The 25,603-nt window shown below is 47.1% G+C and overlaps 2 protein-coding genes across 2 annotated transcripts in view; both read right to left on the bottom strand.

Annotated features, from left to right (window-relative positions):
- Positions 1-15,520, bottom strand: part of LOC120839800 — a 72,559-nt gene extending 57,039 nt beyond the window's left edge. Inside the window, exons 1-2 of the mRNA XM_042288552.1 lie at positions 15,509-15,520; positions 15,104-15,368 (exon numbers count right to left, since the gene is read on the bottom strand). Of these exons, the coding sequence (XP_042144486.1) occupies positions 15,104-15,368; positions 15,509-15,520 (277 nt within the window). The remainder of the gene's footprint in view (positions 1-15,103; positions 15,369-15,508) is intronic.
- On the bottom strand, positions 3,275-4,133 carry LOC115319059 (zinc finger BED domain-containing protein 4-like). Its single transcript, XM_029978828.4, has one exon. The coding sequence runs from the start codon at positions 4,092-4,094 to the stop codon at positions 3,360-3,362; it is 735 nt and encodes a 244-aa protein (XP_029834688.2). The 5' UTR covers positions 4,095-4,133; the 3' UTR covers positions 3,275-3,359.
- Positions 15,521-25,603: the final 10,083 nt, after the last annotated feature.

Raw genomic sequence — 25,603 nt, 5'->3', positions numbered from 1 at the left:
GCAGCCAAGGACCATGGTCTCTTGGACTGAGGAGACCACCTACTATGAGACGAAGACAGCGTCTGCCCTTTGATAAATAAAGTTTTCCCTTTATCTCTCTCTCTCTCTCTCTTTGTTCTATTATCCTATTCCTTACAAGGAAGTAAAAAAAAACGTTACTTGGAATTCTTCACTGTGTTTGTCCTTCTATGTGTCCTCTCCTTTTGTCTTTGTTTGTAAGGCGCTGTTGCTGCTAATATGAACTTAAAATGGGTTGAGTGACGTTACCCACGCGTTGACAACAGGCGGGACCTAAGAGGGCAGAGCAAGAAGAGCCCTAAGGAGACGGCATCCTTATCTTGTTACGTCATTGCTAGTTTATGGAGTGAGTTGCAATGCGAGAATTTCCAGACTCGTTTTATATACTTGATTCTTCAAATCGCGAGTTGAAATTTCGTGTACACTTCCACGACAAGGTCCTGGCACATGCCACAAGGATTTTATATTAAACTAACGATTTTCATTTCAGGCTAGAGAGGCCGTTTAGGTGGACATTCGCCACGGGAAAACATGTTTTCTTTATTTAAAACAGGTGAATGAAAACTTCACAGTACATAGTGCCTAATATTGTTTTATATAAATCTGTATTGAGTTTCTATATAGCTTATTTTTCTATGTTCTGGACGCAATGTACAAGTGAAGCAACACATGTTCTTGTGCACCCATGTGGCAAGGTAAGAAGCCTAAAAGAACGTAATAAAATAAGCTATCGCTCTCTTCGTGGGCCACTGACGACGACGTATTTAAGTACAAATAACGATAAAGAACAAGATTCTATTCCACCACCATAATCAAGACACCAACTCTGCCATACCGCTCGCGTTATACACGACCTACAAAGCAACTAAATAAGTTATTTATCACATCTTCATCGTATTCACACGTCCCGCAAAATCAGTTATAAGGAAAGTGAGCACTCACTCTCACAACACTCTCGCGGAAAGTAGTCGATAATCCACCAGTATCGTCTTTGGCTCGATGCCCCAAATATCACTTTCACCGGATCAGGATTTGTTCCGCGCATCTACGTAAATGCCGTAGCCACAGAACAGAAGAAAAAAAAAACACTAAAATTCGCTGCTGTCGGTATATGCTGATTCTCGACGAAATGCGTTAGCATTTAGTGCAGGTGTTCAGACTCAGCGAGAGAGGGAAATTCCAATTTGCAACGGTCCGCATAATGTTGTCTTCGAAGAGCCACCCAAGCAGCACCAAAAAGTGAATTTCGATCGGCCGACGGTTGGCCAGTGTCTGGACAGCTTGGCCACTTTAAGTGCTTGGCCACCGGAGACATAAACAAGGCCGGCAAGGGTCCGGCCACAAACTAGCTGTTTTTAGCTTGTCCGCCGGAGACATAAACACTGCCGGCAAGCGCCTGGCCAGAAGTGCTCATTTTCAGCTTGGCCGCCGGAGACATAAACACGGCCGGCAAGTGTTTGGCCAGCAGTGGTGATTTTCAGCTTGGCCGCCGGGGACATAAACACGGCCGGTAAGTGTTTGGCCACAAGTGCTGATTTTCAGCTTGGCCGCCGGAGACATAAACACGGCCGGCAAGTGTTTGGCCAGTAGTGCTGATTTTCAGCTTGGCCGCCGGAAACATGAACACGGCCGGCGAGTGTTTGGCCAGCAGTGCTGATTTTCAGCTTGGCCGCCGGAGACATAAACACGGCCGGCAAGTGTTTGGCCAGCAGTGCTGATTTTCAGCTTGACCGCCGGAAACATAAACACGGCCGGGGAGTGTTTGGCCAGAAGAGCTGATTCTCAGCTTGGCCGCCGTGGACATAAACATGGTCGACAAGTGTTCGGCCAAAAGTGCTGATTTTCAGTTTCGCCACAGGGACACCCATAATCTAAACTTTCATCGCGTTGACGAAACTTTGGCATAACGACGGGCAGCGAGAGAAGCATCATGAGCGAGTGGATGGCAGGATATTAGTGCGTGCATCGCGCGAACACTGTTAGCGCAAGCAAACGATCACCGTTTTATTCAGTTTTTTTTAGTTACCCAGTACGATGGGTGGACCCGAGTGTACACCGACGGATCGGTGGACCCCTCCGGAGGCACAGCAACAGCAGCGGCTTTCTTCGAGGCAGCAGCTGTGGGTACCAGTGAGCGCCTGGATCACCAGGCATCCTCCACCACGGCAGAGCTAGCAGCCATACGGCTCGCCCTCTGGGGTATTCGGACGGGCTGCACACAGGCTTTACGCTTGGTCATCCTGAGCGACTCAAGATCAGCCCTCGAGCTGCTATCTAGGCTCGAACGGGCAACGCCCCTGGCCCGTTCAATCGCACAGGATGCGGTCGAGCTTCAGCAAGAAGGCAACAACATTGCCTTCCAATGGCTCCCGAGCCACTGTGGCATTAGAGGCAATGAGGTCGTTGATTTTCTAGCGGTGCGGGCTCACAAGGACCCCGAGCGCCCCCTTTCAACCGTTCCCCGCTTCTCAGACGCCAAACTCCTTGTGAGAAGAGCCATCGCCCTACAGCACCCGGACCCCGTAGTGGTGGCGGGTGCCTTCCCAGCTCGGGTACCCCGCGGCTTCGACCGCCAAACTGCCGCAGTAATGCACAGATTACGGACCGGAAGCGCCTTCACCCCGGCGTGGATAAGTCGCTTCAGACTCAGTGTTGACCCCATATGCCAGACCTGCGAGGAAACGGCCGACGCCGAACATCTCCTCCTGCACTGCAGTGATCACGAAGAGGAGCGCACCAACCTCCGTGATGCTTTTTCCCGCCTAGGGCTACCTAGTACCACCTTGGAAGAACTCATGCGTCCAAGAGCCTCACGAGCTACTACGGACAGGGCACTCAAGAGTGTAGTCAGCTTCCTGAGGAGCGCGGAACTCCTCGAGATCCTCTAGGACTTCCAAGAGATCTGGGTTGCTTGCGGCTCCTGGGGCTCTTGAAGATCTTACATCCAGAGGTTTTCAGGAGTTCCAGGAGTCGCGAGTCAACACACTGAAGAAATCCTTTTCCCCCTTCCCCCTCTCTCCTCTATCTCTTTTTTCACTTAATTCCCTTTCCCATCAACGGTGACAAGTGCGCCCAGAGCGTAACTAACAACAACGTCAATTTCCTAATAAACATCGCTTCAACAACAAACAAGCCAATGCATTTAATAAGCACTAGGGCTGGGCGTCGATTAAAATTTTAAGCCGATTAATCGCCACCCTTTAATCAATTAATTAATCGATTAATCGGTTGATTTTAGTAAAAAGCAAAAGTAGACATTTTGTCCTTACAATTTGTTTTATTGTATGATAAACGGCGCATATATACAAACTTAATTGAGAATAAACGTTGATGTAACGCACTCACAGATCACAACCCCAGCTGCGGAGGCAAAGAAGTTTGTTGACATTTTCCGGCAGGAGCGAGTTTCTTTGTTTGTTGACGATCATCCCTGCTGCGCTGAACAGACGCTCGCAGGGCGTTGAGGTGACTGGGACACACATCACCCTCTTCACAATTGGCACAATTTGAGGAAACAGGGAGCCCTGAGCTCGCCACCACTGTAGGGGGTCCAGTTCATCGTCCGTCACCTCGGCCATCGATCGATAAAGCGACACTTGGCAGGAGATGGTGGGCTCTTCGTTTTCCTCCGAGAAAACGTATTTTCTTTTTTTCTTGGGCGTCAGATCAGTAGAACCGTCGTCCGAAGACGCATGTGTTAGCTGGGAAAGCCTTTCCCACACAAGTTCGCGGCGATCTTTTTCGATGCATGCGAGGCTCTTGAAACGAGGATCGAGACACGTTGCCAGTTCATAATCGTTGTACCGCGGCCACGCGCGAAGCCTCTCATCGATAGAGTCCACAAGCATGGCCTTGAAGCGGCAGATGAAGGCAGGGTCACAGTCATTTGTCCTCATTTTATTCTTTAGCAGTTTTAAGGCTGGAATAAGTACAGACCGAGTAACGTACTTGTCCCCTCCAAGGAGCTCAGTAATGTCGAGCAGGGGCTTCAGAACTTCCCGAAGCTGCTCCAACATGTCCCAATCGACGTCTGTGAGGTGGGGAATCGACGATTTAATGGTACTGCTGTCCTCCATGGAGCGGCGCAAAGGCTCCTTCAGTTCAAGCAGGCTGGTTATCATTATGTACAGTCGCCGGCCATATGAGCTCCCCCGGCCGAACGCCGACTGGATCAGCGAAAATCCCCCACGCGGCGCGTCGAGTTGCCGCGTTTTGGGAGCCGGGCTATTGGGCCCAAACCATTCCGTTATCAAAGGGGTGGACGCATAGCTTTTATCGGGATTCCAGCCTTTAGAAGTGTGAATCACAAAAACACGGCTGATTAAATTGCCGTCTTCGGGTGTGGGCCAGTCTTCGGAGATGATGTTATAACTGCTGATAAACTGGAGCTTGCTTTAGGCGTAGATAAAGCAGCAGTGTTCGATCGATGCTTACAAATGTAAAAAAAAACATGTTTGATATCATATTAGGCATGACAATAAGGATCCCTCGGCAAGCGAGAAGTGGCCGACCATGAAGCCATCGGTAAAGTCATCGTGTAGATAATTACCCTTGGCGAAGCAACACGCTACTGAGCGCAGAACAATAGAGTCTCCTCGATAAAACGCGTTCATGATAAGTGCCTGAATCTTTATTCTGCTTCGACACAAATCTTTCTTTTTCTTATTTATAGCATACCCTTATAGATTAAATAAAATATTTCAAAATCACTTGTCATTGTCTAGTCTAGGTTTAAGAAAGATTGTAAGAAAGCTTGTGTGCAGGATTACTCTTCGGGTAGGAAATATTTAAAATGACAAACAGGTTCTGCAAATAAAATTGTGGCATAGAACACGTCAGAGATATCATGCAGTGAAGAATTTCGATAAGCCGTCTGCGTTTACCTACAACCGCAGGTGGGTGTGTTATCGGCCGTGTTCCAGATTCACGTTCCAAAACGCGGAATGCTATTAAACTTCCTGCGCCCACCCCTTTGACAACGGAATGGTTTGGTCCCAATAGCCCGGCTCCCAGAACGCGGCAACGCTCGACGCGCCGCATGCGGGATTTTCGCTGCTCCGGTCGGCGTTCGGCCGGGGGAGCTCATATGGCCGGCGACTGTACGTGCTGTTCCACCGTGTTGCGATGTCCTGCTGAAGCTTCTTCTTAGGTGCTCCGAGTTCAGCGGCATGTTTTGAAAGGACGGCCTGGTTGTTCGAACTGTGTTTAAAGTGACCCACAGTAGGACGACAGGCGGCTAGCAGTCGCTCCACGCCCGTCACGCTGAGCGCCTTGTGGACGCACAGCTGAAGCGTGTGAGCTGCGCACTTCAGACTCTGAAAGTTTGCTCTCTCCACCCCAAGACCGATGTTGCGGGCATTATCGGTACAGACAGCTTCTACCTTTTCAACGATTCCCCAATCTGTAGCAGTCTCCAATACCTCACTGGCACATTGTTCTGCCGTATGGCGCTGAGGTACATGTCTCACCTGCAATGTTGCCAATCGAAGCATCCAGTCGTCGTCGATCCAATGCGCCGTTATCCCGAGGTAGGCGTCATTGGCGATGGAGGTCCAGAAGTCCGCTGCTAAGCTGATGAAGCTGGCTGCCGAGAGTTCTGCCTGAAGACGCTCCCGTCTCGAGGTATACAGGGCATCCACCTTGGCACTCACTGCACGACGGGACGGCGGCTGGTAAGACGGAGAATCCAAGGCAATCTGAAGAACTTTCGCTAGTCCGTGATCTTCCAATGTTGAGAGGCCGGCTAGAAGAAACAAGCCAAGATGTAAGGGCTTGTGCAATAGTTTCTTCTTTCTTCAGAGAAACCGGCCTCGAAGAGAAAACGTCGATAGTCGTCTGCTTTTTTGCAGATGATTCTTGTTGCAGCGAGATGCTTGGGTGCTTAGCTCTGAGATGGTATTGAAGCGAGCTTACACTTCCGCTATATGCGAAAGCTTTTTTGCAGATGAGGCAGTGAACTTTCTTTAAGTCAGAAACTTCGCCCGCGGAGTTTACTTTAAACCCGAATTTCCCTGAAAGGTTGCCCTTCATACTCCTGTATTCGTCCATGCCTGCGCAGGGTGTTGTGATGAGATACTTCTCAAACAAGTGACTGCGGCGCGACGTGAAGGGAAGGGGAAAGACGGGGCAAGGGAGACGGGGATAATTGGGGAGCGTCGATCCTTCGAGGACGTCCCTGAAGGTGTTATAGGAGTAGTACATGAAGGACAAAAACAGGATGAAACATCCTCGTCGTTCATGTAACTTTACCAGCACGCTCTAATTCCACGACGTCCTTGAAGCTTTCAACAAACAGAAAACCCCCGGCGAAGGAACGACCCCTTTTTACGGGGAAAAGGGAAACGAGCCCATCCGGCTGCGCGCGGCGCCAACTCGTCAAAGACGACGAGAGAACGGGGGAACATCTGGAAGCACTTTGCCACGGGCAGTGCGGGTCCGCCAAGGTCGTTGCGTCAAGAGGCAAAAGCGAAGTCGAGAGAGAAATTCCAACCACACAAATAAAAGACAGGGTCGAATACTGAAGCAAGCCACGACCACGGCCGGCTTTGCACCACGCTGAACGAGCGGAGAGACGAGCGAGGTCACGTTGTAGTGACCGCAAGGACGGAGCATAACCCACAATGGGGATCAAGGCAGCCTTCGGAAGAGCTCTAGCTTTGTCGCTGCAAACCCGTAAGCCAAACCCCCCCACCCCCCCCCCCCCCCCTGCTTGCGTGCCTTCAAAAAAAAAAACTGCTGCGTGTGCTCAAATCATGACCAAGGTCACCGGACTTCCGTAAAGCCTACTTTCATTCCGCTTCTGTTTTCGCTTTTTTCTTCCAATCCCGCGTGACTCACGACGAATGATTTGTTTGTTGGGTGTTACCTACGAGGTGAACAAGGAGCAAGTTTGTATGTTCGTTTTAGAGGGAACGGCACCAGGAGAAAGGAAAAAAACGTATATTTACTTACTTTTGTTCGCCTCATTTTAACCGATTAACTGGTTAAAAAAATTGATCGCGATTAAAGCATTAATCGATTAATCGGAAGGTTAATCGATCAATTGCCCAGCCCTAATAAGCACACAGACGAAAACCACGTCAGCTGAATGGCTTAAGAACGGTGTCCTGGTTGGCACATTCTTTGCCCGTTTCTTCGCTCCCCGCGACAATGAGTGGAATTTTTCGTATCCCTTCTGTTCTGCATTGAATGTCTCGGGGTTCTTTTTCAGGCACTCAGCGGGTGAATGTCTCGGGATTCTTTTTCAGGCACTCAGCGGGTCACACACAACGTAAATTCGCCAAAATTGAAGCCCGCATGCTAAAAGAAACTGTCGCGACCGAGTCGGTGATTCGTTCAAATAGACATGATACAGTTGCTCTCAAGTTTTGAGCAGCGCCCCTGGCAAGGAAAGTCGCTTTTAAACTTGGCTAATGCATTGTATACTAGGTTTACATCATAAAACAATAAATTGTGCAATACCGTGTATTTCGATGGCTAAAAGAACAGGATAAACGAAGAAACAATTCACGTGACCTCCGTAAGCAGACGACGCACCCGAGGCCACTGGGGCGAAGGGTGCGTCGTCCCGCCCCCCCCCCCCCCCCCCAGGAATTAAAATTATGGGGGGGGGGGGGGGGGGGGCGGGGCTTAAATTTTTAGGGGGGATGGGGGGCATTGAGAATAGAGGAGACGTTGCGAATCAAGGGGTGCCTTTATAAATACAATTGGGTGGAAGGGAGGGGGTATAGGAAAATCCCTGCCGGGGCCCCTTTTTAGTATAACGCCGTATTAATACTGGCGGCTGAACCGCATTCACAAAGCGGTTGTGAGCGCTGTTGCTTAAAGAAGCAGCTCAAATTTACACCCATTTGACGATGAAAACAAGCGGATGCGCTTCGCGGTGTAGATTCAAACGCCAGTGTTAATGTAGCATAATGGCCAGCCTACACTTGCGATTCCAAGGACGTATCCGCCTCGGCGACGAGCGTTTTTTCGTTCCGGGTGGCATTTTCCGCTCATCGCCGGCGGATTTTCCGGAACGGTCCGAGGGCAATCTTCGTCGCTCAGCGACGTGTTTCTCCTGACGCGAGCTAATCAGCGCTTGCCGGAAGTTGCGATGCGTGGTGCGTTCTTCCGGTTCTTCCTGTTTGTAGCAATGGCATCGCTCACTGATCGATACAAATTCACCTGCCAGGACGTGGAAGGAGGCAGCGTGCACGCTCAGTCTTTTTCGCGGCATGAGCGAATCACCACCGCCAACAGCAGTGCTGTTTCTTTTGATGTGCTTTGCATCTCCTCCTACATAGCAAGTAGGGCGCACGGGAAATGAATGGTCATAACCCTTTTCTCGCGAAGTTGCCTCTTTTCTCTGGGATTGACCTGCAGGGAATCTAATTTAGGTACTTGGCGAAAACGTTGGCTAAACATTCGACCGCTGTGATTGGCCGTGGCCCGGCACCAAGGTCAAGCGCGTAACTGGCCAATCACGACACCCGAATTCCTCGCCGACTTTTTTGTCAAGTGTCCAGATTAAAGCCCTGGCAGATAAAAAGGGCCGGAGTATGTCGGAATGTTCGAGAAGTCCGAAGAGGCGGCGACGACGGGGCCGAGGGAGGAGCCCAAGAGAGGGAAGCTTTAAAACTGTGCTTCAGGGTCGAGATACATCCTGTGTCCTTGGAATCAGGAAGGGAATTACGATAAAGTAGGGGAAGCCTGGCAAATTCGGCGAATATGTAAACGCCGTATTGGTAGACACCCTGGTATAGTGTCTAGAAAAAACTGATTCAGTACACAGTGCAACACTGCACAAACACACGACAGCTGTGTTTTTTTTCTTCTCCTTTTTGAAGTTTAATGGTTCTCTTCAAATCAAGTGGTTTGGTGGAAAAATTTAATTTGGGGGCACTAAACTAAGCGTTCATATTTTATACCTACACATTGCCAAATGAAGTATGAGGTTTTTTTTCTTTCTTATTTTCTAACTAAATATGTAAAAAAGTAAGAGTGATTAAAAATATTTGAATATACGCTAAATGTAGCTTGAAATCTGACTACATTTTACATAATCACCATACAGTTTAAGGCAGTTCATATGACGTGGTGCAAGCTTGTGGATGCCCCCCCTCCTCCCCCTAAAGGGGGCTTCAGCAGGGGCTGTCAGCCCTTCTAATGAACTGAGTAGACAAAAGAAGAGTGTTTAAAAATATTTTCTTACACACAGAATGTAGATACATACTCTAGATACTCGTACAAATAATCGCCCATTTGAAGTCATTATGACGTGGCACGCGCTTTTGTATGCTTCCTCCCTTCCGTATGCTCTCCCCCCCCCCCCCCCTTTCTTTATGGGGGGTGGGGGGGGGGGTGGAGCATACGGACGCTTGTGCCATTGCATAATGGCTCCCTAAACCTATGCGATGATTATATGATAAAGTGACTAAAGCATGTATCTGCAATCTGGCCAAACAAATATATTTTTAATCGCTTCTATTTTCTTCACATAATTTCTCGGAAGCCGAAAAAAAAACAGCCCTGGTACAAGAAATTGCTGATGTACCCGTGCTCACAGTGTCTCGGAGTTTACATACAGCAACATATTGTGCCTGAGATAGCGTAGAACGATCCGATGAACTCACTGCCGACAACCGCCTGTTAAGTGACATAATATAGCAACGAGGCATGTCCTTCTCTTATAATGTTAGATGCAAAAATAGAGCATCGTATGTGAAACACCGTATCATTTATTTCTTGCTTCTTACGTATTCTTGAAGTTTTTGGATTTCCCCGTGCATCAAATCAAATCAAATCAAATCAGTTTATTTTTCACCTTGTGCAAAGAAGATGCAGGAGCTGTGGAGAAAAGCTACAGCATTGCAGCTTGACCCACAGACCGTTAATATTGGCACCTAATCAGCATCGTACTAAAGTATTCACAGAAGTAAAAAACAAAAACAAAAGGCGGGAAGAAAAGTAATCGTAACAATGCATTGCAACAACACACTCACAGAAAAAACTCATTGTCATCATAAATGTTTAGGGCACACATATTAAAAAAACATCCAACTCTTTCGGTTTCATACATTCTACGGAGTTCACTGTACTTCCAGGAAAATAGATCAAAATGCACAAGATAATATCTATTTAATAATTACGGTAATATAAAACTTAAGCAATCTTTTCCATAGTTCGAATGAGGTGTACGCACTACCCAATTGTCTCTTTGTCTTGTTGAGTAACTAGTTATGTTCTTTATTTGAAGATGAGCCAAATCACGTAGGTTAGTAATATTGTTTCGTGTTTCTAATTTATACCTCGAACTTAATCGATATCTATACAAGTTGAACGCTCTAATCACATGGGAGCGGTAGAACAAGATAGCACATGGCGCTCCATAAGGCTCATTCTAAATATGCCGAAGGCAGTTTTTATTGTAATATATGAACAAGTTGTAGGTTTGAAAATGTTGTTGGTCCCCATACAAATTGAGAGTAGATTAGATTGACAACTTAATTTTCGTGGAAAGAAGCTACCTAATACGACCTACAATGCCTGTGATCTGAGTTATTTTACTTACTATATGGTTTATGTGGCTATCCCACGACATATGGGAAGAAAATACGTCACCAAGAGACTTAAAATGTTCGACAATATCTATAGGACGTGCATTTAGGATGTTATTTTTATGTGGTGGAACTGGCTTGTTTTTAGAGCGCAGCTCTTAGGGGCCCGTTTCCGGCTTGAGCGGTGTCGGCGTCGGCATAACCGTTAGGTCACGTGACCCCCTGAGGTCACGTGATCCCCCCTAAGGTCACGTGACCCCCTCAGGTCCCGTGACTTCACGTGAACCCCCTGAGGCCACGTGACCCCCTCTAAGGTCACGTGACCCCCCCAAGTCACGTGACCCCCTGAGGTCACGTGACCCCCTGACGTCACACGACCCCCTGAGGTCAGGTGATCTCAAGGAGTCACCTATCCCTCAGTACGCTTCCATCCTCCTCCTCAAGAGCTGCCCTCTAACCGGCGTTACAGGGAATTGTAAACGGCTTTCATATTCTTTTGTCTGAATATGACTGCTTTAGTTTTTACTTTATTTATTCGCATGGAATTAGAAACTGACCACTCTTCTATTGCCCTCATCGTAAAATTACATTTGTCTACCAGTTTGTGGATGTCATTACCAGAAAAAAAAAACAGACTTGTGTCATCCGCGTATATAATAAATTTGGCAATAGGGTCGATGTTCACAATGTCAGTAGGATACATGTTAAAGAGTAGTGGCCCCACTATACTACCCTGAGGAACGCCACGAAGGACGTGTTGAACTTTGGAGCACATATTATTTATTTGAACGACCTGCTTTTGATGAGATAAGTACGACTTGAAAAGCAACCACAGCTGTCCACGAATACCGTAGCATGCAAGCTTTTTTAACAATGTATTTTGATTTACCAAACCGAAAGCTTTTGAATAATCCACAAATGTACCAACAACAATTGCTTTGCTTTCAAACTGTGTATGTATTTTTTTATTTGTTCAAGTAGTGCTATTTCAGTGGATTTGTTTTACGGAAGGCAAATTGGTATGTCGTTCACAAGTTACATCTATCGATAAAGTTTGAAAGTCTTGAATGTAAATTTTTTCAAATACTTTTGAAAAAAACTGGCAGAATAGAAACTGGCCTATATTTAGCCAGATTATTTCTCTCTTCCTTTTTATAAAGAACAGTTACTCATGCAACTTGCATCCTTTCTGGAAAAGCAGCAGCCACTATACTTTGATTAAATATCTTAGCAAGAATCGGTGCAAGGATATGAACTACGTGCTTCACGGGCTTATTTGTAAGCCGTCGATATCGCAGCTATTACGGCTTTTTTATATTTTTGATTACTGTTATCGCCTCTTCCTCGGCAACAGGATGCAAAAACATAGATCTGTCATTTTGTACATTTACATAATCGCAACATGTGCCAGGCGAGGCACCGCCGACAGCCATGCTTGTAAAGAAATCATAAAATGCGTCAGCTAATTCTCCTCCGGATAATTCTTTTCCACTGACTTGCAGTTTTGAAAGAGGGGCATGTGAGGGACCGCGACGGGCAGTACTGTATTTAATCTATACCACAGCACGTCACGCCTACAGTTCTTATCATTTATAAATGAGGAGTGATATTCCGTTTGCGCACATCGTAGTTCCGTTGTTATTTTGCTTCGATACTGCTTGAAAATGGTGAAACCATTGGGTGTGCGAGTATTTAAGGATGTCTTATACAAGTTATCTCTTATTTTCATTTCCTTCAGTAATTTTTCCAGTAAGCCTACGCAATTTACAGGGAAATGAGTACAATATAAATGTTTAAAATTGCTCAAAAAGGTATTATAAATATAATTTGGCTCTTTTAAATTGCTTATATAGCTTCAATTTGTATGCAAGATTGCATCCCGGAACGCAGTAAGTGCTCTCTCTGTAATTGATTAGTAAAGTATTTTGGATTATTTGTTTACTGCTGGCCCATTTATTTAAGCGTAAAAAAACACAAACAGATGGTCACTAATGCAACACGGTATAGCTCCCGCTCCAGAATTTGATCGCACACAGTTCCTAATAGGAGCAAGAAAGGTTCAAGCTGCAGATATATTCCGCTTCAATCATTTTTATTGTCACTAGCGTCGTCCTCAACACTTAAATGTCTGTTTTCATTGGTGCCGACTGCATCGCTATATTGAAAACATATGTTCAAGGTGAAGTAGATGGCGTTAGCGGTGCTGAAAAAAGGGTTCAATTAGCATCGAATGAGGTTCGTAGCGGTGAACTATTCTGCAAGTCAGCCCAGGTAAAAAAGTATCTAATGTGACCCAGATAAAAAAATGAAAGCCGTTTACAACTCCCTGTAACGCCGAATTAGAGGGCCTCTTTTGGGGGGGAGGAGGGAAGGGTACTAAGGGTCACGTGTTCTCGGGGGGGGGGGGGGGGGGGGGACGTGACCTGGGGGTGTCACGTGACCTCGGGGGGGGAGGGGTCCCCAGAGAAAATTTTTCCGACAGATTTAGCGGGGAAATTTTTCCGCTAAGTCTAAAGGGGAAATTTTTCCGCTAGGTTTAGCGGGGACATTATTTCGCTAGACATAGCGGGGAAATTTTTCCGCTAGATTTAGCGGGGAAATTTTTCCGCTAGGTCTAGAGGGGAAAGTTTTCCGCTAGGTTTAGCGGGGAAATTATTCCGCTATATTTTGTGGGGAAATTATTCCGCTAGATTTAGCGGGGAAATTTTTCCATTAGATTTAGCGGGGAAATTATTCCGCTACATTTAGCGGGGAAAGTTTTCCGCTAGTTTTCGCGGGGAAATTATTCCGCTAGAATGTGTTGAAATATTTCCGCTAGATTTAGCGGGAAAATTTTTCTGCTAGATTCAGCGGGGAAATTATTCCGCTAAATTTAGCGGGGAAATTTTTTCGCTAAATTTGGCGTGGAATTTTACCCATAATGCACCGCGCGGTTACGCCAACGGCGACGCCGACGCCGCTCAAGCCGGAAACGGGCGCCTAAGAGCTGCGCTCTAAAAAATATACACCCCGTATATTTTTTAGGCCCAGTAAAACATTTTCGAGGTGACCCAAATAAAAGTTCTCCAAGGTGACTCCGATAAAACATTTTTTCAAGCGGACCCAGATATATTCGTTACAAATTTATCCACCACAAATTTGCAAAAAAGTGATGGATAAATAGCGGATACATCCACTACCGGGTTTTTAGCGATAGGAGGGGGCCGAGAACCGGTCAAGCTACATTTGTGCAGCTTTGTCCTCGGTCTCCTTCGATCAAGAATGTAATGTGATGGAAAACAAATTCTATTTATTAGTATTACAATTATTATTATTATTATTATTATTATTATTATTATTATTATTATTATTATTATTATTTATTGTTATCATTCTCCCAGGCGTCGGCGGTTTCGGGTGCAGCCATCACAGCTTTCTCCCGCTCCCGCATCGTGTCATTGGAAACGTGACAAAAGACTAAACTTCAAAGTTTGCTAATGCTCTGTATATTCCGTTCATGTTATACAAACAAACACTGTTCAATATCACGAATTTAAAATGTTATTAGTGCCGGATATGCGCTCACAAAGAAATCACGTGACCTCCGTGAGCAGGTGACGTGGTGGGCCGCCGGGGCCTTTTTTTTTTTTTTTTTCAACGAAAAAGTCAGCGAGGAATCCGACCGCCATGATTGGCCGGCGCCAAGGTCGAGCGTAGCGCCGGCCAATCGCGGCCGTCGAATCCCTTGCCAAGTTTTTCGCCAAGTGCCCCGCATACTAACATACTGCGAGAGGGGGCGCAGTATGTTGGTATGTTCGAGAAGCCCGAAGCGGCGGCGGCAAGGGAGGTGAGGGGGGTGGGGCGAGAAAGGGGGTGCAATATCCTAATAGTAGGCCTTGTTGTAGATGACGGGGTTGAGGGACGGCAACACTGTCGTCTTCCAAACCTTTCAAACGCCAACGAACAAACAGGGCAAAGCGAGGGGCGAAGTGGTGAAGGCGATCACTATCACACACTCCCCGTTGTGGCTTAGCTTTTGCTTACAGATCATGCCGCATTTTGTTCGGACGGGGCACTGCCGCAAGGGGACTTTAAATGCTTAATGCTGCCTCTTAATCCCTGAAGCCCCACAATAGCTAAAAACAATGGCGAGAGATGGCGCTAGTATGCAAGAAGTGGTGGCACAGTGTGATTACCGCTGGAGGCTTCTTATTAGGGAGTTTTCGTAGACCGCGTTGGCCCCTCCGCTAAGCCCTCCGCAACGTATAAGTTTCTACTGCGCCTGCGCGCCGATGGCCTTGACTGTATAGTTCCGGGTATCCTAGCGGGTTGCGGAGGGCCATTGCGGCTCGGCGAAAACGATCTACGAAAACTCTCCATTGGCTTCGGGCACAAATGCTAAATCCCGGTACGCGTGGAAGCGACGACGAAAAACGCTAAAGTCGCTAATCGACTTTTGAGGAAGCTCGAAGTTGTGAGAAAGGCCATATCACTGGCAAAGGGTCATTGATCAAAATAAGACGGTTAACACTGCCCTTGGGACCCCAATGACGGTATGTATTTACCTTTTTTGTCGGTGAGGGTGAAAGTAAATGTTACGCTGACCGTTGATTCCACCTTGATATCTAATGATGCTTTTGTCCAGGTATAATCTTTCGCTGGATCGGAGGCATCTATGTACTTCAAGAAGAGGGTGTTGGGCACTTCTGCAACCCCTGTCCTTAGAAACTCCATCGTTACGCAGTAGGCGTTTATCCCAAGCAGAGAGGGTGTTGTGTCACTAGTGGTGTCTTGCCCGTAAAACTTTTGTCCGCTGAAGTGCACCAACATCTGAAAACGGAGCGAGAGGAGGCGGTGACAGAGGGTTCGCCACTTTCAGATATGAATGCGATCGGACGTTTTGGCTGCGGACTGTTATAAGAGTTGTACACGCAGTGAAGAGCCTAGCTCCGGTTTTCACTTCAGCGAACATTGAAATTCATCTCGTGACCCAATCTATATATCACAAGTTGAAAATAAAAACACGGGCTAAGTGGCCTAAACCACCACCCGACCCATCCATTTGTATACGGATTCATCGATCCATCCATTCATCCATCTGCCGTGGCCTGGCCACTGTACTCCATTCAGATGAATAAGTTCTGGCCTGTTTTACCTACAGTGTTTCTGCACATGGCATCTTGTTTATTCACCATCGAAGGCAATGAAACGGTGGTTCTGACAGTAAGAAGGTGGTTTCGCACAGGGCCCAGCTGATGGGGGCATGCGCACTTAATTATGAACAGGGCTTTATGTTTTTGGCATTCTTTTTTTTATGGATTCGGTGTTTCTCGGTATCAAAGTTTTGTGTCGGAAAAGAAATCGCGGCTTAGGTTGAAGAAAATAGAACACGTGTCTGGGATTCCCCAACCTTCAGGTAGAATATCGCGTTAGCCATATAGATAAAAAAACGCCTAACACCGATAACAAAAACGAAAAGGAAACGAAAGAATAGATGAGGTTCCGATGAAAGAACCAGCCTCACATACAGTTCAGTGGAGAACTCTGTTCCACTTCCGTGTCAACACGAAGTAAAGCTCTAGATAGCTCTGAGAGCTCGAATTCGGGAATTTATTTTCGCCTGATTTTGATAAAACTGTGTCGGGGTTTATTGATAGTGACGGAAAACACGGAACCTTACTTATTTATGAGCCGTGGGTAGACACTGAAAAAAAAGGAACGTAGTCTCAAACCCTTTTGTCCTATATAATACACCCCAAAACTTAAGTTCGACGTAAAGCGCACTGACGGCCCCACGTCTTGCGAGGGACTTAATAACGATACGATATAACTCATTAAATAGGTAAAGGTAGTATAAAATACTACAAAAAAACAAAAAGCTTTGAGATTTTGCAGTAAAAGGAAACACGATTTTTTTAAATATTTTTAGTGAGTAACACGTACATTCTTCATGTTGAACCACTCGGCTATCAAGCCGCTCGTGAAAGTTGGCACGTCTGTGCACCGTACGTCGAACTGAAGTTTCGGGATGTATTATATGAGAGAAGGGGTGCAATAGCATATCTTTTTTTCTTTTCTTTTTTTCTGAGAGTGCTTGTGTACAATGCGAGGGTGGCATTTCCTTTAAGAAAAGAACAACCTTGTTTTGCTTGTCATGGATGTTCTCCTGTATCTGACGGCACGAGTTGCAGAGTCGGACATTAGCGGATGACTGCCAATACTGAAAAGTACTGTCGTTATTATTAGACCAGAGATAACTAAATCGTGTCGTTTATGCGAAGAATTGTAGAGATATATTTGGAAAATTTAGTATTTCCACGACAAGACCCGCGGCTTTAGTTTTCACAATGTCACGAAGAGTGCGATTGAGACTTCCCCTAATCATGCGGGCGGACACTCGATATTTCTAATCGTACCTGCGGGCAGCCGCAGCTACGATATAGTATATCGTCACCATGGCAGGGTGAAAACGATAGAGCGCCTTTTTAGGATACCCGGCAACTTCCAGTGCTCTCTCCCGGCCTTTCGTCGTGCTTTAGCTGCGCATGCGCGCTCTGCGTTCGCCAAGAAACCGAAGTATCCTCAAAGGTACGAAGCCCGCGCTAGAGGCCAGACAACTGGAAGACCGCCCTGCCGTTTTTAATAAGTTAGTGTGCAGACAATTTTTATTAAAACACGAAATAACCCTAAAAGTTGTATAGTCTAACGTGAAACCACGGTGCCTGTGCCGGTTTGCTGATCAGAGCTCGCGTATCTTTCCCGGTGGTCAACTCACCCGCAAGAGGGATTTTGGGTTCACGTGACTGGCTCTGTTGAGAGAAAGTACGCAGCGTCCCAGCCGATTCCGCTCAGCAGAAGTAAGCCTTAACTAATATTTTTTTTTTTTTTTTATTCTCGATTAACCCGACCTTCTCCAGAAATACCTTTACCTGCCGCTCCTAAAATACACGAATGCTGCTCATTTCACTTACACTTATAGCCTCTTCACCCTTCTTCTGCGCGTACAATCTGACTTTAATATTCGAAGCGAGGACGGACCTGCTGCAGCCATTTGGCTGGAACGCTAGGTGTTTAGTTACTTGTCCCCATGAAGCCCGTCACGTGACCTCAATATTCCTCTCGCGGGTGACTTAACCGCTGGAAGACATAAGTACGATTCAAACACTCCCGGCAGGTCCGATCAAGTGCAACTTTAACGGCTTGCGACGTACGGGTTGCTATGGCGGCACTTACGACGAGCCAATGGAGAGGCGCGGTGCTGCACGACTTAATGCAGCGAAAAGCGGTTGACGCTAATATATTAATCAGCCTATGCGGAGGGCAAATGCGTCTGCTTCTTATGCAGGGGTTGTAGTGACGTCAGAACGCCGAGCTCTGGTTGGCTCTGATTGAAGGATAGTGGGTAGACCTCAAGGAAGCTTGCTTTGAGGTCTACCCTCTATCCTTCAGTCAGAGCCAACCAGAGCTCGGTATCTTTCTGACGTCACCGCAACTCCTGCATAAGAAGCAGACGACTTGCTCTCCGCATACCCGCATTGATCAGCAAGTCGGCCGCGTCCGAGTTTGGTCTTGATGAGAGTGAGAGCCTTCTCGACTGCTGATTGGACGTGGCGCCGCAGCCGTCGCATAATCAACCGATGAGACATTCTTGACCCGTTCGTGAGTTCACAATCGGGCAATATTTTGATGAGAACGTCTCACGAACGTACAAATAGCGAGAGAGGCATCGCGGCCTCTGACGTGCTTGTCTTGAGTACTTATTCATCAACAGGTTATTGTGAGCTTGTGTATACGGCAGCAAAACAACGATATTTGCAAACGAGGGGCGGGTGGCGGCCAACGTCAAATAACAGACTATAACAATTTCAACGCGCGATCGGATCACACTTAGGCGAAGCGCTCAGCTCCTACCAGACGATAAAGTTTCCTTCCGGTTTTATATAAGTCGACCTTTGGTGTTTTCATATTTTATTTCCGCCTGCGAATGACGCTTCATAGCAGAGCGAACACGCTCTTCACTCGCGGTAGCAGAAGAGCCGTTAGCTTCACTCGCGTTAGCAGAAGAACAACCGAGAGGGAGGTGGACGCGTCTTCTTTCTAAGCTGTTTACCTCCGTATGGAGATTGACATTGCCTCAAGCTTGAGTTCTACGAGCGACAACAATATGACAACCGCGTATTTTGCCGCTTCTCGTCACCCACATCAAACAGACCTCACTAAGCTCAAACGCCAACCGGCCCGACTTCTCGGGAGAGGAGAAAGACACATCCCCGTCCTCTGACAAAAACTAACGGACGACACGGACTTTAGTTGACCAATAAAGTTTTCTCTTCCCAGGCACGTAGCCAGGAATTTGTTTCGGGGGGGGGGGGGGGGGCGCTTATGACAAAATTCTGTATGAAGGGAAGGGGGGAGAGGAGGTCCCGGCAAAACGGAAGATTTCGGGGGGGGGGGGGGGGGGGGGAGGGGCCTTATGGGCCTCTCCCCCGGCTACGTGCCTGTCTCTTCCTCTCTCTCTTCGCCTGTGCAAGGCACGAGCACAGATACCTGCACCAGCAAGGGTAAAGGTGTAATACATCCTTTTTCCGGAACGCGCAAATCAGTATAACGTCAACATATATTTTTACAAAGCCTGTGCACAACGAACTGTCTGCCAACGAATCAATGACCGTAGAGTCCAATTTGTTTGAGTATATTTCTGCTAGCATTGGAGCAACCGACGAACCTATACATACGTTATCTTTAGGTGCAAATCTCTGTCCATTACACTCTACAAAACCGTTGCTTACAAATACAAATCTAGAATGAAAATAAAACTGTCTACCGCTACTTCTGATTTTGATTGAAAACTAACCAGATTCAATTCCAAGACATCTCAAACTCGTCGCATTAGTATTGTCTTCTCTATATAATAATATAGGCCTTGTATGTCCATTGAAACAACTGAGCCGTCCTTTCCATGAAAACCCTCAAGGACATTGATGAGATCATTTGAATTCTTCAGAGCGAAACTCCTCTCCAAATGAACCAGATTTAAGACTCTTTGAAGGAACCTCGAAACACTGTTTTGCCACGTGCCATTTTCATTAATGACTTAAAGCAGGAGCATTTCCGGCATGGGTTTAGCAAGCATGATCAACATCCACCAGCTCGCCTGCGCACTTAAGGCTTATTCACACGATGCATCTCTTCAACGCGCCACAGTTTAACGAAACCAAGATTTCGCGAAATCGGCCTGTTCACACGTGGAGCTTGACGCGCCAAACCTGTGACGTATTGACTCACGAGAATTTCGCCAAACCTTGTCATCTGCACCGGGATACCAAGCGTTTCGCATCAAAATGATTTGAAGTACGCACGGCGTGAAGAGACAGTCTGTTTTATTAATACAACTCAATGAGCTTGGTCAGATTTGGCTCACTGGGTTTACTAGTCCTGCCGAACCTGGGAAAGACCGCGAACGTCAACGAACAGGCAGATGATCGCGAAGCATTTCGGACATTTTTGCACCGCTAATAAAGAAAGTTATCCCGTCATCATGTTTATATGCGGTGCTTGCACTCGTCGCGACTGTTGATGAATTTGCACCGCGCCACAAACCCGTACTCTAGGCGCCGTTCACACACCTGCAACCGAGTAGGACCAAGACACGTCTCCCGTAAGCACCGCTTCTCCGCTTGTCGCTCGCCATGTTTGTTTTCTTTCGGCTTTGGCTCAGATACGGAATCGGCCAAAAATCATACTTCTCCAAAAGCTCGCTGCTCCTCCTCAAAGGTCAGACGTCAATGCGAAGTCGAGCGGCCATTGGCAGCGTCCACGTTTCCCCTTCGGGTGATTGACAGGCCTTGGTGAGGTTTCAGCGAAAAATTGCTCGAGAAGCGAGGAACACTCGCCACTTTTTTCAGAGGCGCGCCACTTTTTCGGTCGCGTTGAGACGGGGAATGTGTTTCCCGAAACCTAGTTTCGCGACACAAGATTCGCCAACAAGATGCATCGTGTGAATAGACCTTTACAGTCTTTGCGGTGGATCTTGACGCATTGGTGCTGTTTCTCTGGAGACAATTTTCTTGGGAAAAAGTTGACCTTTTTTAGGGATGACTAAAGGCCGTCGAACCACACAAGGCGCATTCACCGCGTCTTGTGTGCACATCTGCGTGCAAAAACGCGGCCTGCTAATGCGTTCAAGGCCACCGTCTCCTATGCGTTTCTCGGGATCTGACCGCGATAGATCTTCACAAATTGGTGCTGTGTCTCTGGAAACGTTTTTCTCGGGAAAACGTTGACTTTTCTTAGAGATGACTAAAGGCCGTCGAACCCCACAAAGCGCATTCACCGCGTCTTATGTGCACATTTGCGTGCAAAAACGCGGCCTGCTAATGCGTTCAAGGCCACCGTCTCCTATGCGTTTCTCGGAATCTGGCCACGATAGATCTTGACGCATTGGTGCTGTGTTTCATGAGACGTTTTTGTCGGAAAAAAGCTGACCTACTAATCTACAATAAATACTTTAAATTTACTACCGGCGGCAGTATCCTCGTGGTGGAAGTTCGGTGTCTATTCATGTCTAAACCTTTTATGTTCAAACTTTTATTTCTGTTTGTGCTGCGGTCTCTTCTTACATTGATATATTTCTGAAATTTTTGGAATTCGTATATTTCTTAATCAAAGCATTCTCGTTCGGCCCTAGAAAATTGGAATACTTTCTAAGAAAAAGGTCGACAAGCTACGGTTTTGTAGAGTGCAAAGAACGGACAAAGCGATCGACAAGTGTTTTTTTTTTTTTTTTCTTTGTAGACTTTTTTCTGAGACATGCGGAACGGGCATTGCCTTGAAGGGACACTGACACCCCCCAATTTTTTTTTCTTTTTTGTCAGGCGATTTAATATGGCGTCGGAATACTACGCAATTAATACATTGCTACAGAGTTACGTATTTTTTTTTATAAAGCCAAAAACGCAACTGCTCGAAACCAAAACAGAGACTCCCGCACCGCACAGAGAAGTGGAGAGGAGAGAGTGGAGTGGCAGAAGTCACGTGGCTACACCCGACCGTGCGGGTTCTTTTTTTTTGTTCTCCGCACGTAGCAGACGAAATGCGTTAGGGGATCCGTTCGCCGTGAGATTCCTTTGCAGTTATGTTTGTTCCGCTCGCTGTTCTGTGCTTCAAGATGAGTTTTTTTGAACATTTAGGTGTTGGCAATTAGTAGTTACAGTGCCCGTGGTGAATTCCCATTATCAGCCCCGAAAAAAATACTCCCAAGATGTTGCGTGAAGAGCTGCATCACATGTCCTGCATCTGAAAGTGGCATTGTGCGGCAGAGTGCACAAGTTTCCGAAAGATCAACGGGTCGGGATCAATGGCTGGCTGCAATTCCTGTTGAACAGTTACGCGAAGCTCGGAAAGCGGACGCTACCCGATTCATATGATCCTTGCGTATTGTGGAAAGTGACTACATTGAGTCCGCAGGTGTCAAAAAGGGAATCCCATACCATTTAGTTCAGCGACGTATCGTCCACAACAATTGTTTTTTTCAGTGATAATTGGAAAAAAGGAAATGTAAACATCGCAAAATGCTTGACAAAAAAATATTGGTACACCCACACCAGGGATCGAACCCGTCCCCGCTGCGTGTGAAGCGGACGTCTTTGCATTGAGCTACTAAGGAACTCTTTCATGCTTAGTAATGCAGCCAGTCGACTGTATGTCGGAAAGTTTCCTGCCGATTTCCCTCCAGTACATACATTCCCGGCTTGACGTCGGGCAGCACCACGCATAGGCCACATTAGCACCTCGTAAAGAAACCGTATACGCGTGCGTATTCAACTCGAAATACGCACTTCGTGCGAGCGATGTTTTCAGCCACGAGAAGCGACGCAGACTCGTCGACGTGTTCGTGCAATCGGCTTGCTGGTCGGGCGTGTCGTACGGTATGAATATCAGTTCTTTTGATCGGTCCAAATGTTTTCTTTCGAAGGAAGACAGAATTCGCCGGTGCCGTGAACGACAGTTCTGAAGTAGAGGTCCAACGCACGTCGTCCACTGCCATCCGCTAGTCCCACGATACGCGAAACGACACCGTGTTGAGAATTATGCAGTGAACGCACAGAATGGCTGCGGTTTTCTGTGCTACCCTTTTTTTCCTTTTTTGTTTCAATCAGCGTATTTGCAGCTTTTTGGAAGCCACAAAAAAAAATGGGTTTCATATTTTTTTATATTTTTAATATTGACTGTGTGCCTTCAAAACCCACGACTTTGATTAAATTTGGTGGTCGCGTCGAAACCTTAGAAAACGGCCCGTGACCACGGAAAAGAGAGTGAGCGCGACTCAAACCGGCCAGTTCTCGATCGGCGGTTTTCGGGCGGAAAGAAAACGAATTTCGAGCCGCAACTTCTGTTATGGGTACTTGGGCTCTCATATGTCCCGTACAACTAAAAACCTCGGCGAGCTTAAATACCCTGTTAGTGTCCCTCTAAAGTTGTGTTCTATCAAGAACAGAGGGTGACATCGACACCGTACCCTACGCGTAAACGAATGGAGATGTTGGAAAAAACTTCTGAAATATATTTCACAAATTTGCAGGGGAGGGTTTTCTGTATTCGTCAAAAGGCTGGAAAGCTCTGCATCCGATCAAATTGCTCTGAGCTTTCCTGCGACAAGTTTTTTACTGATAGTTATTTAGCGGTGAGATTTTTTTCATTAAGGACATGGACGTCACAATACTATTCAAAAGTATGTGAGGAATGTCTAAATAGCCAGCAAATATATCGGAGCCCAAATGGCTGTCAAGAATAGTCCGAATATAGCAAAAATTAAACTATTTATAGACCACCCTAGAAGCGTACCGCAGCACCGTGAAGAAATCTTAGACTCGCTGCTCCACCTAACTGCAGGCATTCCCGGTACCTATATGCCCCACTCCCCCGCCTCCTTTTATCTCCGATATCAGTAAACAATTGGCTAGGAAGAGTCGCATCCGTTTTATTTTTATTTTGTTATTAAAGGCGTATTCAATCAATCAAAAATCACCAATGCTCCGATCCGATGAGCCGCACAATAGAACGATCTCACCAGGTAGTTTGAGTACGCCACCGCTGCCGACATGCATCGTGGAAGCTGTAGTCTTTCTGCACGCGCGACAACCCTGCTGGAGGTCTGCGCGAGCAGAGCACGAGGCAGCATGAGCTCTCTCGTGAACTGGCGTCTGCCTCCTACAAACTACAGTTATGGCCGCGTCAGGCATGCGTGGAACGCTTGATGAGATCGGTTTATTTTGTTCTGCCTGGGGAGCCGCGGGCACATAACCATTTTGCGGTGTTCGTTCAACTGGGGTGCGCTCTCGTGTCGCGCGCTCGATTGGTCGTGCGCTTTCCTGTCGTGCGCTCTCGTGTCGAGCGCTCAACTGGTCATGCGCTCTCTTTACATATGCTCTAGTGCCAAGCGTGCAACTGTCGCCGCGCCCTCATGTCGCGCGCTCTAACGTCGGGACTTTAGTGTCGCGCGCTCTGAAGGCGCTCTCTCACCCACAACAATGCGAGTCGCAGGACGATGCCGAAATCTGGACGGGACAGATATCGGCACTGAGCGCCACGCCTGACGTGCACGTGACGTTGACGCGAACGAAGCGCGTCAGCGCCACCCGCATGTAACGTATTCTCAACATATTTACGCGCGTTTCAGTGGGCGTAACCACGGCATTTGGGCGCGCTTTTTTCACACAATGGAAGGTCGCCAAACCACACACGGCGCTTTTCGTCATTGTCTCCTCGGCGTTTTGTACAGTGTGGCCCGCCTCGCGCTTTTCATGAAAGGAGGCAAAATGTAGATCGGCTGCTGCATTATTGCGTTCCGCAATGGGACAGAAATAACTAAATGTTAATCAATCACGAAAGCCTAATTTACTAACGCTTGTTTTAGAAAGGGATGAATGGATGGATGATATTGGCTATGCCCTTTGTAACGGGAGGTAGCTTGAGCCACCTAGCTTGAGAAAATGCTTTCTTCCCCACTTAAATACCCAATTTCTTCCCCTCTACACCCCTGCAACTAATACCGGGCCGGGAGAATGAACCGCTAGACTGAACTTTTGGGAATCAGGTAAATAAAAGATAAAAATAAAAAAAAAAGGAAAACGCACCCCCGCCTTCTCCCTCCAGCGAAGGAGTCGACAATTTTCCTCTGGGTAGCTTTGTAAGGGTTCTTTCCCAAACCCACACCCACCGAGAGACGGGGTTGAGACTTTGGGCCGGAACCACGCGGGAGGGAGTCCCCATTTTCGTCTTTGTTCACTGTCTCCAGTTTTGCTAGCTGCTTTTACCAATTTCAGCTTTCCCTAGTCTCCTTCCAACAATGTTCTAACCTCCAAATGCTCCTTACAATCGCGAAGTTGCAAGTAAGTCCCGGCAGTAGGAGGGCGGCGATCTCTGCTCAAAACCCTTGCTTTTATAATTTTTTCACATCACCCGCATCATAGAAATATTTTTCTTCTGTCTCAGTCTTTTATCGCTCGTTCCAAAACGATATAGCGATTTCGTATAGTTCGCCGATAAGTCGTCAAACGCGCCGAGAGAGCTCCCATTTCGGCGGCCGAGCGAAGTCAACCAGCCGGCACATAGCTATGCAAGCCAATCTCCGAGCAACTTCCGGCTCTCAACTCGGGAGCTGATTTGCCGGCACTGCGCCGTATACGCTTTTGGATACGCCACGCCGAAATACGCCGAAGCGCCGAGACAGGGCCGGATTAAGGTACGGGCTAAGGGGGCTGAAGCCCTGGGCCCCAGGCTGTCAGGGGGCCCCATGCTGGCCCCTGAAAATTTAAAAATGTTAGTCGTTTTTTTTTTTTGTTTTTTTTTTATTTATGAAAGTTTTGGCAGAAAGCAGAAGAAACACTCCAAAGGGCCTCTGGCGCAATGGCCTTCTCGTTCTCTTTTCCTCAAGAAGGAAACAAGGATGCCATCAAGTTCCCGTCTCTAGATCAGCTGGCGTTTGTGAGCTCGTTGTACAAGAGCGCGCCAGAAGAACAAAATTTAACACGGCATCCCATGCCCCTTGTTAGACTTTTTTTTTA

This window comes from Ixodes scapularis, unplaced genomic scaffold, assembly GCF_016920785.2.
Source record: "Ixodes scapularis isolate PalLabHiFi unplaced genomic scaffold, ASM1692078v2 PGA_scaffold10__122_contigs__length_95168666, whole genome shotgun sequence".
In the NCBI taxonomy this organism is placed as follows: domain Eukaryota; kingdom Metazoa; phylum Arthropoda; class Arachnida; order Ixodida; family Ixodidae; genus Ixodes; species Ixodes scapularis.
Note: the sequence above shows the minus strand (reverse complement) of the source record. Positions and strands in the feature narration are given on the sequence as shown.

Coding starts and splice junctions, on each gene's coding strand:
- LOC115319059 (XM_029978828.4), bottom strand. CDS start 4,094: ATGGAGGACAGCAGTACCATTAAATCGTCGATTCCCCACCTCACAGAC.